The sequence below is a fragment of the Phascolarctos cinereus genome, unplaced genomic scaffold, assembly GCF_003287225.1.
Source record: "Phascolarctos cinereus isolate Bilbo 61053 unplaced genomic scaffold, phaCin_HiC Scaffold_7;HRSCAF=346, whole genome shotgun sequence".
Taxonomy (NCBI): Eukaryota; Metazoa; Chordata; class Mammalia; order Diprotodontia; family Phascolarctidae; genus Phascolarctos; species Phascolarctos cinereus.
In genome coordinates, this window is record NW_027556180.1 from 52413998 (window position 1) to 52432785 (window position 18788).

The 18788-nt window shown below is 40.1% G+C and overlaps 1 protein-coding gene across 1 annotated transcript in view; it reads right to left on the minus strand.

Moving 5' to 3' along the window:
* Positions 1 to 17827, minus strand: part of DIPK2A (divergent protein kinase domain 2A) — a 36409-nt gene extending 18582 nt beyond the window's left edge. Inside the window, exon 1 of the mRNA XM_020980958.2 lies at positions 16814 to 17827. Within this exon, the coding sequence (XP_020836617.1) occupies positions 16814 to 17473 (660 nt within the window). The 5' untranslated portion in view covers positions 17474 to 17827. The remainder of the gene's footprint in view (positions 1 to 16813) is intronic.
* Between the last annotated feature and the right edge of the window lie 961 nt (positions 17828 to 18788).

Below are 18788 nucleotides of genomic sequence, written 5' to 3' on the forward strand. Positions count from 1 at the left end.
AGCTATAATATTATTCCTTTACAATAAGATACCATAAATTATTCAACCAATCTACAATTTTTAGATATACAGGAGAGATTCCAGTGGTTTTATATTAAAAATATGTAATAAATACTTTTGCACTTTGTCATTTCTTCCCTTTTCATGGTATCTTTAAGGCAAAGTCCTAGCAAAGGAAATTTTAGATGGGATCCACTTTGACATTAAATACTACCATGCTGCATTCTAAAACACTTGACTAATCCCAACAATAATGTATAAAAATGTCTTTCTCCCATAGATTCAATATTAAATTTTATTTCTGTTATTCTAGTGGATCCATAAGTAATATCTTGAGGCTACCTTGATTTGCAATGGTCTGACTGGGGAATCTGAACATCTTTCCACATAGTTTACAGTTTACATTTTCTCCTTGCTACTGCTCCATTATGGAATATTAGTATTATAGATACCTATCAGTTTTTTGTAGCTTCTAAGTGATAAACCTTTATTTGATGTACTACTTGTGACCCTAGACAAGCCAAAACATCCATGGGTTATCAGTTTCTTCATTTGTAAAATGAGAAGGCTGGAACAAATGGCCTCCTAGGCCTCCTCTAGTTGTAGATCTATGATCCTACTTATTTCCAATATTTTCTCCAATCTATTTCTTTTAGTTTTAAAAGTACTGGTTTGTCATAAAAATCTCAATATTTGTGTATGATCAAATATCAGTTTTACCTCCAATAATTTCTTCCATCTGTTTGACAGAAATATTCTTCCTCTCCATACTCAAACATATTTGTGACCTCAAAGTGGGCATTTCCACTAAGGAATGAGAAGGAAAACTGTTTATTGTTTATTCAGTGCCTACTATATGTCAGGCAACGTCCTAAGCACTTTACAAATATTATCTCATATGAGCCTTACAACAATCTTGTGAGTTAAATGCTATTATTATTCCTATTTTATAGTTGCTAAAACAGAGGCAAGCAGAAGTTAAGTAACTTGCCCATGGTAAATAACTGAGGTCAGATTTGAATTTAATTCTTCCTGACTTCAGGCCCAGTGTTCTATCCATTGGACCACCTAACTACCCTCAGCAAAGCTAATTACAATCCATCCACATCTATCTATACTGTGCAACTCTGATACATGTCCTTGCATAAATTCATAAGAAGGGGTTTACTATCATGTGCTGGAGTGGGGGGCTTCCTTGGAATCTCTTGACATTGCAACATACCAGTAACACATCCTGTAATTGGCTCATCTTTTTCTTCAGATTGTTATATTCCATGACTCACAGCCACATAACATCAACAGAATAATTAGTTAAAAGATGGCCCTTTGTTTCGGGGAGAAATGTAGTCATTGAAAGCAGAAAACAATTTCCTAGAAGTAATCCAGCCTGGTTTACTAACTCATCTGCCATTTCAGCAAACTGTCAAATTGCAGTGTCTATCCCAAATACATTTACTGATAGTTAAAATCTAAAGCTTGCAAATGAATCAGAATAGACAAGAAGCATCTAGTTATTAGCTTTTCCTGACATGGAGCCTAATACTGACTCTGCTACATCTACACATTCCCTTCAAAAGCTACAAAGAATGTATCTATTTTAAATTCCTTTCCCATATGACAGTCCTTCAGATATTTGGAATACTTATCATGTCAATTTTCTCCAGATTAAGCATCTTCAAGTTCTTTCAACCAATGTGTGCGATATGTATTTAAGGTATATCTATAGTCAAGGAACACTGAACTCTGAGTCAGAAACCCTGAGCTCTAATTCTAGGGCCTACTACCACAAGGGTAGGCATGACCTTTTCACCATTCTGGGCATCACCTTCATAATCTGTTTTGTTTTTTTAGGAATATTTTAAATGATCCTTGAGATTCCTTCAAGATCTAAAATTCAATAATTCTATAAAACATGCACAAGAATGAAAAACAACAACTGAAAAGCAATGATCTAAACCAGTAGTGTCAAACTCAATGGAAATGGGGGAATCAGACATAAGGATCCCTGCAAGCCTCTTAACTTAATTTTAAGATGTAATATAATTATCTATGCATTATTAAATTTATTTGTTAAATATTTCTCAATTACATTTTAATGTAGTTCAGGCTGAACTCAGGAGTATTATGGTCATGTCTGACACCTCTGATTTAAATAATCCCTTGAAAGAGAATCCCTTTCAGATCAACAGGAAGATCATTTTAAGGAACCCTCTTCCCTATGAAAATGTTATCATGGGTTGCTATACCAAGACGCTGCCTACCTAGCCACTCCAGGAGGTTAAAAAAAAAAGTAAAGTATAGTAAGAGTACAAAAATACCACCTATAAAACCCATATCTATTGGAAAAGATAGACAGGATCATCCATAAATAGATAACTCGGAAGGTAGAGTTTAGTTTGGTGGCACAATGGATAAAGTATAGAGCCTGGAACTCATTTTCCTGAGTTCAAATCTGGCTCCAGACACTTACTGTGTGACCCTGGGCAAGTCACCTAACCAACTCTGTTTGCCTCAGCTTCCTCTTCTGTAAAATAAGCTGGAGAAGGAAAATGGCAAACCACTCCACTATCTTTGCCAAGAAAACCCAAATGGGTCATGAAGAGTTCGACATAACTGAAAACTGAACAAAAGAGTTCAGTTTCTCAATCCACCAGCAATATACACAAATGTTACTTTCGATTTCACCAGGGTGAAATCCCTCTGCCACTACAGCCCTCTTCCTCCACTAGGAGCTCAGAACCACCATTTTGAAGAAGAAGCCAGAATAGCCATCCTTCATTTTCTAGACTTCACCACCATGCTCCTTGGAAAGTTACCTCCTCCCCATCCTTGCTTTTCAGCTCCTTTAAAAAAAAAAAAAAGTCTTGTTTTTCCACATATGAATGTAAGCTCCTTGAAGTCACGGGACTGCCTTTTTTTCACTCATATCTGTATTCCCAACACTTAACACAGTATGTACATATGTATCTATGTACTTCGTGTTATGTATTGGAAAGGGTCATTGATTTGTAGTTGGAGTACCTAAGTTTAAATCCCAGCTCTGTTTCTCACTACTTGTGTAACCTTCTGCAAGTCACTTAACCAGGGCTTCTCAAACTTTTCCCACTCCCGACCCCTTTTTGCATTTCAGCAGCATACCTTGTGGTTGCTTAGCCTGAGGGCATGCCCCACAGTGCAAAGTATATAAGCCTTACATTCAGAACCAAGGCTGCAGTGAAGGTGCAGGATACAACACAGGCAAATGCTGCCAGAAATACCAATGATTCATTACGCATTTCACTTTTAATTAATTTTTGGTCACTGCTGTTCAGAAACCTTTTACTGTTGCCAAGGGTCATGACCCACAGTTTAAGAAGCACTGACTATATGATGGGCCTCAGTCTCTAAAATTCATCTTTAAATTGAATATATAGGATAAGATATATAATCTGTGGTCTCATGATTTGACAACCACTAAAAATCAAATCTTACTTCTGAATGAATGAAATAACCTCCTCCCTGCTTCCCCCCCCCCACAGCCAAATTTTGGTTCTTTTTTTTTTCCCTCCCTACATCCTTCTTCTAGTATCTCTCCTTCATGCCTTAGAATGTAAACTCTTTAAGAGCAGGAATTACTCTATATATATCTTTGCATCCCCAGTAGCTAGCAGTTGGTACCAGAGAAGCATAGCAGCCAGACCCATGATTCACTGGTATAGGAAACTCCCCAGAGGAAACTAGATCTACCAATACAGGCTGGTACTTTCTTGAAATTATAAGGTTAAGTACATGTCCAGGGTCTCACACGGACAGTTTGTGAGAAATATTTTGAACTGACATCTTGCTAGCTCTAAGACTGGCTTTATTCACCAGGTCATGCTTCCTCTGCCACACAGAGGTTTAATAAATGTGTTGAATTGAACTGAAGTATTTTAAAAGCACACTGCCTTTTGAACTTAGTTTATTTTACAAAAGCATGCCTTGAGATGAAAAAGTTAGGGGGAAATTTGTATCACAGAAAGTATTATAAAGGGGGAAAATATTCCTGAAGGGACGAGATTTCAAGGGGAGAGTGAAGAGATGGGACAAGAGGTTGATCAGGGACCCAAGTTAATGGAGTCACTATATTTGTTAGCAGTCACTGGTGAGAGTCAGGGGTTCACGACATGGATTTCATAACTTGGTTTTTAGAAATATTTTGATAACTGAATTTCAACAACTGGCTCCTTTGAAATCCTAGTACTTGTTTTATGCATTTGGAGATATTATTCTGATAAGGGCCTTCACTGATTGCCAAAGAGGTCCATGACACAATAAAGGTAAAGAATTTCTGTCCTAGAGGAAGAAAAAAAGTGGTGTACCCTAGTTGGTGATGGTCTTCAGCAACTGGATCAATAATAAAACACAAATGCTGTGATTTTGTGACTTGAGTTTTAAAAAATACAAAATTAATATCATTACATTTTATATTGGGGCTGAAGGCAACTTTACATAGAATATATCTTACTTTAGTGATCTGAAATCTTATGTGAAATGAGTTAAAGGGATTTATTCAACTTAATGAAGAATCAGAAAGTGGGTTCGAAGTTAAAAGTCTTTCTGGTAGAAGTTACATAAATTAGGCAAGTCATCAATATTATAATATACTTAGGGGGTTTTTTTCCTCCCTTCTTTTTGGAAGGTAAAAGAGAAAGTGACACATTTATGTCTAATGTACAAAATGCCAGGATGTTTACAATCAAATACCAGTATTTAAGAAAATCCAAACCTAAAACTACAGTAGCCTTACTTTTCCTACATTCCTCTGACCTTATATATTGTTAATATGACTGCAAGAGATTTTAATATTTCCCACGAAAATAAATGTCCATTTAAAAGTACAAGTAACCTAATATTTGAAAATACAGTTTATTATGTAAAAGTAAAAACAAAAACCTCCCCCCATGCAATATTGTTATAATATTCACACGCCACATTGTAAAACAGAGACAAATATATCTTTGTGGCAATAAAATGGTCTTTGACAACAAGAGAAAAGGGAACCCTGCCAACACTTGCACATGTACAAATGCCTAGTCTTTGGCTACTTTCCAGTTGGCAAACGACAGCCATATCTACACTTCATTACGACAGCCATATCTACACTTCATTACCCAAGTCACAAGTAGAAGAGGATAAAATATATGAACAAATGTCACATTGAGCAATTTTATATTCCTACAATGATTCTGACAATGTTAACTGAAATTTCGATATGTTATCCTATAAGAGGAGTTCTAAAATGTCATTTTATAGTTTGCTACCTATCTCTTAGAAGCATTTAATTAAAGGATTCATATTATAATTGATGTAATAATAATTTTTCATTTACTAATCAGAATAATCAGATCTCATTAAGAAAAAAATTTCATTGAAGACACTGTGGTAACTCTGGTAACTCAGCCATAGAGTATTCAAAATAGTAGTATTTTTTAAAGCCTAAAACTTGAATTTAAAAAAAATGGCTTTGGCCCAAATGACCACGGTGAAGCAGAATTTCAGAAACAACAACTTAAAAACTATAGCTTAAGTATTAAAGATATTAAACATTAAGTTATTTCCTTTCTTCCCTACTGTCTATAATAAACACAAAGTAGGATAAGGATTGTATTGCCAAAGTCTACTGTACTCTAAGTTGAAAAGTTAAAATATGGTTCCATAAGGAACTGTTCATTAACAATGCACATGTGCTCTTAAATATACAAGTTTAATATAAATTATTTATCTAATTATCATATGTAGTTTATTTACTCAAAGTAGTTTTTAGTAAATAAAAATTGAGACATTCAAACAAACGTGGAACTACTCCAATCCTAATCATATCAAAGGTATTCCATCTCACTGTTCAGGGATTTAAATCAGGCTTGATTGTCTACCATAAAAGGGTTAATGTTTAAAAACTTTTAAAGAAGTAAATATTAGTTTAATATTATACGCATATTTTATGTTTAGTTCTTTAGCTTTACTTTTGCATCATATGTGAAATTTTGTCATTTTTAAGACAACTTGTAAAAGACCTTTATATTACACTGCCAGCAATATTTAAGAATGGCATTTTAGTGTATTAAAAGTTTATCAATGTTTAAAATAAGACTAAAATTATGAAATGCTTTGAGTATTACAATATTAAAATACTTCCAACATCGAAGGGAAAAAAAAAACCAACCCCATTATCCTAAGTAAAAGAAAACCACAAGCTAAATAAACCTCAGAAGACACCAGTAGCAGTGTTGGGTACATGGATAGTGGCTTGAAGCCAAGATCCCAGACTGAAGTAAACAAAATCTTCTAATATAGGAGAAAATAAAATGAAGGTTGTCCAATATTAATAATTAATCTTAAAGTTAAGGAAAGAAAAAAAGTATAAATAGCTATAGGACTTTTAAAACAGTTTCCACCTAATAGCACATTAACACCACCTTGTACAGAGTTATGAGTTCTTTTTATAGAACCTACTTTTGAGATTTCTAACTTCTGTATGTAAAGAAAAAGATTAAACATTCACTGGAGACATGCTGGGTCTCAGAGCACTACTCAATGTATATCTGACACACAGCACAATATCAGTAAAACTAAAAAAAAAATCAGTAAAACTTTCAAGAGGTATTAGTTTAGGACATTTGACTAAATATTTTAAGCAGTTATGAAACATCAAAATAAGTTACCAATGCTTTGGAAAAACTTAGTGAATACCTACATATTAAAAACAGGGAATGAAAGATTTTGCATAGAACTAGACAGATTCATATAAATACACTTATTGATGCATATGTGTATCAATAAAATCAATGGAAACTGTCAGTTTACTTGGAACTTTTCTATTTTTCCCCTCCTAATCTGTACATGCATTTTAATAGGTCTAATTCAAGTTAAAATTTTAACTTAGAGCCACAATTCCTTTTTATGAAAGGAGTATAAAAATGTTGTATCATTTTACAATATTCCAAGGAAAAGGAACATGATGAAATATAATAGTTATAATTTGTTTAAAACCATAGAACAAGTGAACATAGAAGTTTATTTCTTTCCTTCTTCATTCAAAGCAAAACTTCAACCAAAAAAATTTAATACTTTAGAAAAAATCATTTTTATCTAATTGTTAAAACATGAAAACTTAAATTCTGGTAGATTTTCAGCAGAAATGAATATTTCTGAAAACAAAAATGCAAACATTAAATGTTCTTGGAAAGTTAAGGCTACCAAAAAGTACAAAATACACACACACACACACACACACACACACACACACACACACACACACAAAGTATATGGGGGTGGAGTTTAAATTTAAATCTAAATCCCATTGTAGTAACGCATGTTATAACAGCTGTTCATCGAGATTTGTGCTGGTGAAAAATAATGTAATGTGTTCACAGTTGTATGAACTGTCTGGATGGGGAACGTAGCAAATCACAGGGATGATTTAATGTTTATCTAATTTTAACTGAAATTTCAGTGGGAACTTAGCCTCTTGATTTCTACAGCTTAGTACAAGACAGAGTCCATTACAAATGGACTCTATGATCACAACAAAATTCCTGTACAGCCAAAAGACTTAGGTCCCAAGAAATGGTTTGCTTACATCAGGAAATATCTTAAAGACAGTAAAATATCAGTCTAAGAGACCCTGTAGTTCACTGTAATAGAATTTTAGTTCTGTAACTATCCCTGCCTTATGTTGCCATATAATACAGTGAGTGATTTCATCTCACCAGAGAGAAAGCTGATATCTGACATTTTTTTCCCATCTTGATTTTGGTTACAGACCTAGATCTTCTACCAGACACTTCTTGTCCTTTAGTTACAGCAACCAATTCCCTCTACCAGAATTAAGTAACAAATGCTAGTCTCTACAAGAAGGCATCATTTTCTGAATACCACATATATTTACCAATTCCAACTCTTCCCTTTCCTAGACATCCTCATATGCTCTAACTGCTATGCAATTCACTGCAAATGAATGAGGCTATGTCTATAAAGGGCATCCATCCTTAGAAGTTTGATCCCATATGCAGATTACCAAGAAAACACACACACACACACACCCCACCTGTGACTCTGCTGGTGGAGAGAGGAAATGCTTCCCACCAATGCAGATATGAAACTATTCTATAACTGAAGAGTTTCAGGGAGTTGTTTAGGGACACTGAGAGGCTAACTGGGTTACAAATACACAGTTAGTTTGGGGTAGAAGTTGGACCCAAAAACAGTTGCTCTAGACAATAGATATGAAATAAAATGCAACAGCTCTTAAAATAGTTGTAAAGTCTATTCCTGAATTGTGTGAAACACTCAAATTACCTTGACAAGTTCCTTCCAACTCTATGGATCCCAGATCCTTCAAACCTTATAAGGTGAACAATGGTGAATTTCCTTACCTGTCAACAAGTGGCTAAACACTGAAGATACAATGGAAAAACAAAAAGAACTCTGTCAATGGGGGAGACTAACATACAATTTATGCATAATTAGGTGAGAGTAACATATAATTTATGCATAAATGAGATACACACAGCATGCTCTGAAGTGAACTTGGGAGAAGACATGGTTGATTTGGTATCAAAGTCTTTGATGTCCATTTGCCTTTCTATAGAGTAGACACTTTCAATTAACTAGGCAGAACCCCCCCCCAACTAAAATTACAGATTATTAAGTGCTTAATCAATGCTTTTCCATTCAACTCCATCCCCTCCATTACCTGGAACTACAGTCACAGCTCTCATAAGCAACATGTGAGGGAGGTGGGAGCATGGGGGACAGGTAAGTGCAAACTGTGCACCAGGTCTCTGACATTGTTCAGTTCAAATACCGCCAAGTCATTTACCACCTTCTTTCTCTATTCTTTGACTGCAGCGTTCTGCATAGAGGATTACAATACATCTAGTCTTTAGCGAAGAAACATGGGAGACTAGGACAATGAAAGAATGATTCAAAGTGAAAAAAGGATCTAGAGGAAGGTGCCAAAAAGGTATCAGAAGACCCCAAAGTATGGGACTTTGCTGCAACACCCCAAAAGCATGATTTTACATGGGGTAGTAGAGTTTCTGTCATATCCACTTACAGATGATAAATGTAGCAAAATAACTGATATGTCCTTTCTTTCACTTCAATTAATCATCTCTAGAGTTTTGTATTTGACAGTAGTCCCAAGGCTGAATACTATAGGAAACAGTAAAGAATTAGTGAAGCAAATTAATGCTCTATTGGTTCACAGGACTTAAGATCTGGAAAGGACATACAACAAGTTCTCTAGTCAAATCCCATGCATTGTACAGATGAGGATGGCTGAGCTACAGAAAGGTCAGGTGATTTGGCAAAGGTCACACTCTAGCACCAGTTTTATTAAAACTGAAAGAGGTTCAATATCAGAAGTCTGGCCAATAGCTAATCAATTTTTGGTGCACAACCGAAGCACTGGAGAGGTTGTGATTTACAACAAGGGAAACAAATTCAAAGAAATCATGGTTCCTTGAAGGATCCCAGAATTTCAGAGTTAGAATGAATGAAACTTTTTATTCAGTGTTCATTATGTTCAAAGCACTGTGTGAAATGCTGCAGATACAAATAGCAAAGCAAGAAAGCCCCTGTTCTCAAGAAGCCCACATTCTGATGGGGGAGATGTCATATTTGAAAGGTTTCAGTTAAGTCAGATGGAAGGTGTCATGGTCCTTAAACTACTGTAGCAGCAAAGCAGACAGTAATGCTTCTTTTTAGTGAAATTTTACTACTAAAATCACATCAGTTTCTGATGTTGAACCACTCGACCATTCCCAGGACTTCAGTGACAGGCATTTTCTTTTCTGGGTCTTCAACAGATGTGGCTGGAGCACCTGCAGAAGCAGCTGTCAGGCTGCATCCCCACAGGGGTTGCTTCCAAGAGTAAAGACTGAAGGCCCTGGACTTGAAGCTGCCATTCTCATGGTTCTTGGGCTCAGGGTCCTGGGCTGTCTCCATCAGTGTCTGAGAGGAGATGGCAGTCAAGATAGATGTGGTAGCCTGACCTTCTTGGCACATGCTGTCTCTTGTCCATCCCTCAGGATACCCTGCTACTTCAGCTAGGCTGGCTTGCCTTCCCCTTAAGAGACCGTTAGTGGGCAGCTGGCTCCCTCTCCACAGGAGCTCATTCTCCAGATTCAGATGATGCCTGTGAGGAAAGAAACTCATGGGCCTGCTAGTCCAAACCACATCCAGGCCTCAAAGAGAATTCACTACAAGAGCATACCTGACGTGCTCATTCAACCATGGCTGAAGACCTTCAATGAAGAAGGACCACCACTTCCCCAAGAATATCATTCCACTTTTGGAAAATTCATTGTTATGAAGTTTTTCTTGACATCAGGTCTTAATTTATTTCACTGTAATTTCTATCAAATGCTCCTAATACTTTTTTCCAATCAATAGCTCTTCAAATGCTTAAAGACAGTTATCATGTGTTCACCTATGCTTCTGGTCTCCAATTCTTTCAACCAACCATCCATTATACATCTTGGACTTAAAGTCCTTCAGCATCCTGGTTGCTTTGCCTCTCGGATCAAAAGCTCTTATTTCTTGATGTCAATAGATCCCCTGTGGCAATCTGGAGAAGCCAATACACAGACGCTTTTTCTTAGAATGTTTTAAAATGCATAAAATACATAGGATTATAAATGAAACCAGTTATATTAAAATACAGTTCTCTAATTTTAAAAAAAAGGGTTTATGGACCCCAGATAAAGAACGCCTGCTTTTAATGTTGTTCACAATTCTCCAGATTGTCAATGACCTTCCTAAAACATGGTGCCCAGTACTGAACCCAATATTCTAAGTCAGTAGAACAGACCTGTCAACTCCTTGTTCCTGTAAGATGTGCCTTGGCTTTTTTTGCTGTTAAATCACACTGCTGACTCACTGCTGAGAGCTATGAGTTAATGACAAAAAAGGCTACAAGAAGTTTAATAAGTGTCAGAATTCATCAATATATATTGAACCCTGACAGCATCCTAGGCACCATGACCTTTTAGGCTAAAGTCAAGGTTAACTTTTTCAAGCTTACTGGTCAGTGTCAAACCTCTTTCACAGCTGTCTACTTTCAAACTGCAGGCTGAAGAATGAATCAAAGAAACATGCCAGTGAGAAAATAATAATAATAAAGATAACATTTATATAGCATTTACATCAGTTATTATTTCACTTGATCCTCATAATAATGAGGTAGAAGCTATTATTACCACTATTTTAGTTGTTGTTGTTGAGTCATTTCAGCTGTGTCTGACTCTTTGTGACTCTATTTGGGGTTTTCCTGGCAAAGATATTACCACTGCCTTATCCAGCTCATTTTACAGATGAGGAAACTAAGGCAAACAGGGTTAAGTGACTTTCCCAGGGTCACAAAACTTGTGTCTGAAGACAGATTTGAACTCAGGAAGATGAGTCTTTTAACTCCAGGCCTAGCAAGCCACCTAGCTGTCCTATCCCCATTTTATAAATGAGGAAATTGAGGCAAACAGAAGTTAAGTGACTTGCTCCAGGTCTGAGGTAGGAGATGAACTCAGATCTTCCTGACTGCAGGCCCAGAGCTCTATGCAGGACACCATCCAGCAAGTGCTAAAACAACAACAACAATCTACCCTCCTCAAACCCAAACCGTAAGTAAAAAGATAGGGCTCTTTCTCTTTTTATTTGGGCTTCTATTTTCTTCGGAGACTGCTCTTGCTGTTCATTTAAATCAGATTCCAGCACAATACACAGAGCTAACATTTACACAGGCTTTAAGTTTTGCAAAGTGCTTTACACATATTACCTTATTACCCACAACAACCCTGTGAGGTAGATGCTGTTATTTCCCTCCACAGCTGAAGCTGAGTGATTATTAAGTGACTTGCCCAGGATCACAAAACTAGTGACTGAGACAGGTCCTCCCAACTCCAATTTCAACACTCTATCCAGACTGCAGATGAGGAAACTGAGCTAGATAAAAGTTAAGTGATTTGCCCAAGGTCACATGGCTAGTAAATGTTTGAGGCTGGATTTTAACTCAGCATATAGAACTTCCATATGGAGCTACACCTCTAAAATACAGACCTTTCCCTGTACAAATTATTCTGGAAGGCAAGAAAAAAAATTCAAAACTAACTAGGAATTAGCCTAAAAGCTTTAAAACATAACCCTGTTCTGCCAATGACTTTTAGACGCTGATATTTTAAGGTAATCCTTACCTTAAACAGGTTTCAAGTTAATCTACCAATCTCTAATAAAATGTTTCAATCTAAAGTCATTCCTTTTATCAGATTAAAGTCACTTCTCAACCTTTATAAACAATGAGTAAGCACTGAATTTACTGCCAAGCTAAATTTTCTATGAAGTAAGACTAGTATTGATTTCTCCTCTCCAGACCACTAAAACACTAATACTTAACCTCATCCCTGTTCACACTTACTTTTCAGGCACACAATCACTGAGTAGAAACCCCCACTCTGGACATCTATTTCCTACATATGTGCTAGTTACTCACAGACTCATACAGAGGAGCTGAAATGTATTTTTCTCATTGAGACTATCTAAAATAGGAAGTAGGTTATGAGGAGGCAAAAAGGATTTACCTAGTGAGTCACACTGAAGTTACTGGCAGAGACTAGGTTAGAACCTTTGCTACTTGAATTCTTGCAAATAAATTTCCTTTTATCTTCTACAAATTTAAGTGTTCTACTCCCATCTGCAGTTTTTCTGTTCTTAAAATATTACCATTAACTCAGATCTGAAGACATACAATCATCTTGCAAAATATTCAACTCCGATATTAGACAGTATTAGAACAGATCACTCCTTAAAGGACTGAGGTATCCCTCAGGGAGACAATATGAAAGCACTGGAAATGCAAAGACAAGGAAAAGATGAGGCAAGAACAAGAAGAACAGGACAATCCCCGCTTTCCGTAAATCATTTCCTGACATTATTCCAGATACTATCTCCATCTCTGTCTCTGTCTAAACCTCCTTCCTTATCTAAAGGAAAGGAAATACAGAGTTGCTTAAGGAAAAAAAAAAGTTGCAACTCAGAGAACATTTCTCCAAACTAGGTAGGTAAGTGTTAAAGCAAGCTAACAACAAAGTAAATGTAACTTGGCCCACTTTATCCAACTTGGAAGACTGAGCTGGACACTTTGACCCCAATATCAGGTCAAAAACCTACTGCTTTCACAACATATACCACAGCTACATACAAGAAGGCCTTTGTGGGTCATTACTGTTCAATTTTTATTAAGCACAGAAAATAAGAGGGCAACAAGCTCAAGTTCTAAACAATTCTCACACCCTATAATGCCATGAATTCTAATACAAGGATAAGGATTAAAGAAGAAATTTTACAACTAAAAATTTTGGTACAATTTAGTGGGGTTACTAGTACAAAAGTTTTTGATTTTGGTTTGTTTTTTTAAACTACAAGTCTAATTTAATCAAGGTGAAATTTTCTCTTTTGGGATTTGGCAATTTAAAAAAATTAGGAGCCATCATGATTTTTTTTTAAATCACCAAGTAGCTCCCTCTCCTGGAAAACTTTCTGAATTGTTATGAAGACTAAAACTGCAGTTGTATATGTTCCCTTGAAGGAAAAGGAATGAAGATAATCTAAAAAAAAGAAAAAAGGAAAAACCAGATGCATAAGAGCCTCATGAGAGCTGTCAGTAATGCATATTTTTACAGTCAAATTCAAGTTCAGAGTATCACCAAAGTTACTCAATTCTATCACACAGCTTTACAGAACCCTGTTTTGATTATGGAATTTAGAAACAAGAACAGGTATATAGACTTTTTTATTGTCAGAAAAAAAAAGGCAAATGCTCAGTCACATTACTAGCTATGGGATCTTATGTAAGTCACCTCAGTCTCTAGGTCCATTTGTTTGCATCTGTAAAATGAGAAGGTTGGACTACATGACCTTGGAGGTTTTTCAGCTCTGGATCTTTGATCCTGTGTACACACATCACTATACATGTACATATGTGGTAGAGACATTCTCTGACTTTCAGGAACCTGGCTGAGGTCCTGAGAAAGAGTTTTGTGACCATCAAGTCTAATGATACTACACACTTTAAAAAATGTCTTATTAAATAAAAACCTTCCAAATGTTTATCAAACTGACTTTGGCTTTACTCACACAAATGTATTCCCTTATTTAGAAAAAAAACCCCCATTTTCTATGTATTTGGCACAGTTAGTAAAAGGTAAAAATTACATGACTGACCAGGCCAAATTTATGGGTGTCATAAATTGTAACAGAAACCTAATGTTTTCTTTAAACGATTCCATTTCCCATTTCACACCATAATATTACAAAATATTAGTACAGTCATGATGGATTTGAATTACCAGTACTAGCAGCAGCATTTAGAACCACTTCAGCCAACAAATATGACAACCACACTAAAAAGTTAAAAACCACCCATCTAAAAAGCAAATACTGCACATAGAATGTTCTATATCCTAACCTGTTATCTATAACCCTACATGCTATTCACTAATCTAGCCACCCATTTGAAGCAATTATTGGGATTCTTTAGGCTTAATCACAACTTAGGACAATACTTCTGATAAAAAAAAAACCTGTCACTCTACAGATGTAGTATAACATGAGGGATAATTGCAGGATATAAGCTAAATGAAGATTTAGCTTTCTGGTTCTTGTAACTAAGAATAACTTTCTGTTAAAGTTCTCATGCAACCAAGCCTGAGTAGCTTAATGAAATCAGTTAAGGGAGGAGGGAAAAAAGCCCCAGGTCCCAAGTTCTGGCACTAAATGCTTTATAAAGAGCCAAAGAAATAACTTCAAAGCAGAAACAGGAACTAGAGCAAAGAAAGCAACACTTAGTCTTAACCTCTGAAACTTATTTTTTGAATATATACCTGAGGTACCATAATATTCATAACAAATTATTTAAATTTCTGACATTCTTAAGAAATCTAGTTTTGTAATGATTGGTTCTAATAAACCAGTTCTCTAAAATATACAGTAATAAAATAATTTAGCTCATCATTTACCTTTTCCTCAAATGCCAAAGTGTATTTGTATTTTTTGAAGACAAAATAAATATAAAAACTTTGAAGTCTTCTGCAGTATGCTTACTCCAAATACTCTCCCAGAGAACATTTCTATTTCATTAACAGAAAACAGTGTAAATGAAAGAATACAACATTCAGGATTTGATTCAAGAATGCATAGATTATAAATAACCTCAAGGTTACTTAGTTTTTACAATTACTTTAGGGTATTTCTTCAAGAGAGTGAGTCCGGATTAACATTTAAGTTAAAAGTTACACAAGTATTTGGGAAATTCTTCTTTCCTTTGAAACGTCAAACCTAACACACTCCCTACCAGTGTGCATTATCAAGATTTATATAAATGATTTTCTTTTTATGGCGCAAAATGTTTTCCCCATAGCCAGGGTAATCTTTACCCTGTCTCCCTGTTTGCTTGCATTATGTTCTCACTTAAAGCATTTTAAAAACTAAACTGCTTTCTTTTTTCCAAAACCCTACACAGTGAGGCACATAAATACTACCTGCGTTTGGGCCCTAAGTGTTTCTCCTAACACATGGAAGATAGTAAAATAGAGGAGGGAGCGGGGGTGGGGGGGGAGTGGAACACACATCCACATAAAAGGCACTTTCCTGCTCTTGCTTGAAACACTGTGACTCAGCATAGGATCTCATCCCACTGCTTTATTTATTTCCTAATAAACAGTCTACCATAATAAACAGTCTACCACAATGTTAAGATGTTGTACCAGTCACCAATACAAGTAACTATGTAGAAGCTCAAGTGATAGCTCAAAAAGAACACTTTTGTTGCTTTATGTAAGAAGTAAACAGTATCCAGCTAAAGAGTTACGCAAAGGACTCGATAAGCAACAGCCTATGGGGAAATGGAACTCATTTTCCTCCACTTCAATATATGAGCTCTGCCCTGGTCCAGCATTGGCATGTCCAAAAGGACAGGACATGCAGGAAAGACGAAGTCCAGTTTTACTTAAATGTACTTTTCTTTACTCCCCTCATTCGAGTCAGCAGTTTATATTACTAGTATTTGCATCATATTTCATTTAACTTTCACTTAAAAAGAAATCCCTTCTGTTTTCTTAACTTCTCCAACTGATTCTTCCTCTTTTGGGAGTCTGTTAAGAAAACTAAAAAAAAAAAAGAGGGAAGGGGAGTGCACTGAGAAGTTCAAGTTCAAAAACACAGTTTAATCAAAGACGTGGATACAATTTCCAGTAGAAAACTAAATAAAGTTGTCTACTCAGGACACATCAAGAGCAGCCCAGAACTAGAGGGGGAAGCCAAGTTCTAGAGTGCCGGGGGCAGCTCTCCGAGACACAGACAGGGAAGAGTGAAGGGCAGAATTAGACTCACTCCAGAGACATTCTCTCAGACAGAGTGACAGGGAAGAGAGGACTCACTCCAGAGACATTCCCTGAGACAGGGAAGATTCAGATACAGAGAGACACCCTCCAGAGGCATTCTCCGAGGAGATTCAGGGAAGAGAGAAGAATAAGACTCCAGAGAAGCTCTCCAAGACAGAGATACAGGGAAGAGCGGAAGACTCCCTCTGGAACAGAGACCGGGGGGGCGGGGGGGAGACGTTTCTGGACTCCCTCTGGCGGTGTAGACATCAGGGTCCAGAACGTGTAGACCGACAGATTCCCAGCCCGCACACGAGTCGTTTCCGAGCGCCAGGCCCTCCTTCTCGCTCCGGCCCCCCACCCGCCTCGTCTTCGCCCCGTCCCCGGCGGCGCCCGCCCCGTCTCGGCCGCCCGCCTACCTGTAGCACCAGCGGCTCCGGGTTGAAAGCGAGCGTGAGCAGCAGCTGCATCCGCTCCGAGTCCTTGAGGTTGCGGAGCAGGAAGCTGCCCGAGTCCTTGGTCTCGGCGTAGCGGCGCACCAGGCGGTCGAGCAGGCGCTGCGAGGGGCAGTGCACCAGGTCGGACCAGCCCTCCACGGCGTCGGGCGTGAGCAGCCGCACGTCGCCGTTGAGGCGGGCGAACTCCGTCTTGGGCATGGCCTGGAGCAGGTCGCAGCGCGGGCGGCCCGTGGCCCGCTTGCAGATGCTCTGGTCGAGCTGCGCCAGCTCGCGCTGCGAGCCCAGGCGCTTGAGCACGACGACGCGGCGGCGGCCGCCCTCGCGGGGCTCGCCGTACTGCCCGAAGTACACGTTCTTCACGTTGAGGAAGTCCAGCAGGCGCAGGCGACCCCACGCCTCGAAAGTCACCTGCCCGTTGAGGAAGCGGCGGCACCAGCTCGTGCCGAAGCACGCCGGGCACTTATTGAGCTGCAGGAAGCGCCGGTCCGCCAGCTCGTTGCGCTGCCAGGACGCCAGCAGCGACGGCGAGTGCAGCACCATCAGCACCAACAGGCTGCCGAGCGCCGCCAGCTTCAGCGAGCGGGACAGGCGGCCCAGCTTCGGGGGCACCAGGCGCCACATCCCGCCCGGGGGCCGCCGGCGCCCCCCCCAGCCCCGCCTCGGGGGGAGGGACCCCCCGCTGAGCCCGCAAGCCCGACCCGACCGGGAGAGAGGGAGGGAAGGAAGGCGGGCGGGCGGCCGCGCGTGTGTGTAGAGCGCGGGGAGAGACCCGGGGACTGCGCGAGGGAGCCCCGGAGCGTGGCGGGGAAGGAAAGAGAAAGAAACCAGCGCCGGCTCCTGCTCCTCCCCCTGGCCACTTGTCCCCACCAACTCCTCTCCCTCTATCTCTCTCTTTCTGTCTCTCTCCCGCCCCCTGTGTCTCCCTGTCCTCCGCTGGGTCCGACTCCAGCGGTGCCTCCTCCACACCAGCCAAGTTATAGAGGAGCTGGAGTGGGGGGGGGGAGGAGGGGGAACGGGGAACGGACGGCCGGGAGCGCGCGCGCGTGCGCGCCGCACACTGGGGGAGCGCGGGGCCCGGGATGGAGAGGAGAGAGAGAAAGAGGTAGACCGCCTCCTGCTGGAGACTGCATGGAAGGGAGGAGGAGGGGCTCTGGAGCCCGCGAGACGGAACGCCAGCCGCCCCAGCTGCCACACACTTTCTCTAGACGCGGGGCGGGGGAGGAAGGTTCCTCCCCTCCCTCGTGTGACGAGGCGGGGCAAGGCGGGCGAATCGCACGCCGCCCCGGGGAGCGTGCGCGCGCTCCTCTAGAGGGGCGGCTTCGAACGGACGTCCGGAGTGGGCGGGGCGCCACCTTAGCTCGCGGAGGCGGGGCCGGGATGGCGACCTCCCGGGAAGAGGCGAGCTGGCTGGAGGTGGCATTGTTAAGACGCGGCCGAGAGCGGCTGCCTTGGGTTCGATTGTCGCAGGGGACGAGGGAGGCTCTGAGAAGGGTGGGCGTCGTTTAAGAACTGCTGGATTTTCGAGGAGGAGTCTCTCTGGAACCACGAGGGGTGTGCTTGGGGTCGCGGCGTGGCGAACGTGGTGGTGTTCTCGTGGAGGGGGCGAGCAGAAGGGCATGGCATTTTACAAATAAGGTTGCTTTTCCTCCTAGGAGATGTGAGTTCACGTGCAGGAACCAGCCGCAGCTGCCAGTCCTCCGAAGGCTGAGCCAAGCGGGCTCCGCCAGAGCTGAGGAAGGTGGGCGGGAACGCGCTTTGACAACGCCCCCTATGCCCTAATAAGGGCCCCGGGCACGCGCCTCGGAAGAGGCGGGGTCATCCCCTCCCCGCAGAGGGGTGCGCGCGCTGGCGGAGGAGGAGCCAGTGCCGCGGGAAAGGTGGGCGCTCAGTCTCGTCCGAGTCCGCGGTGGACTGCGGCGCCGGGGGCCGCCAAGTC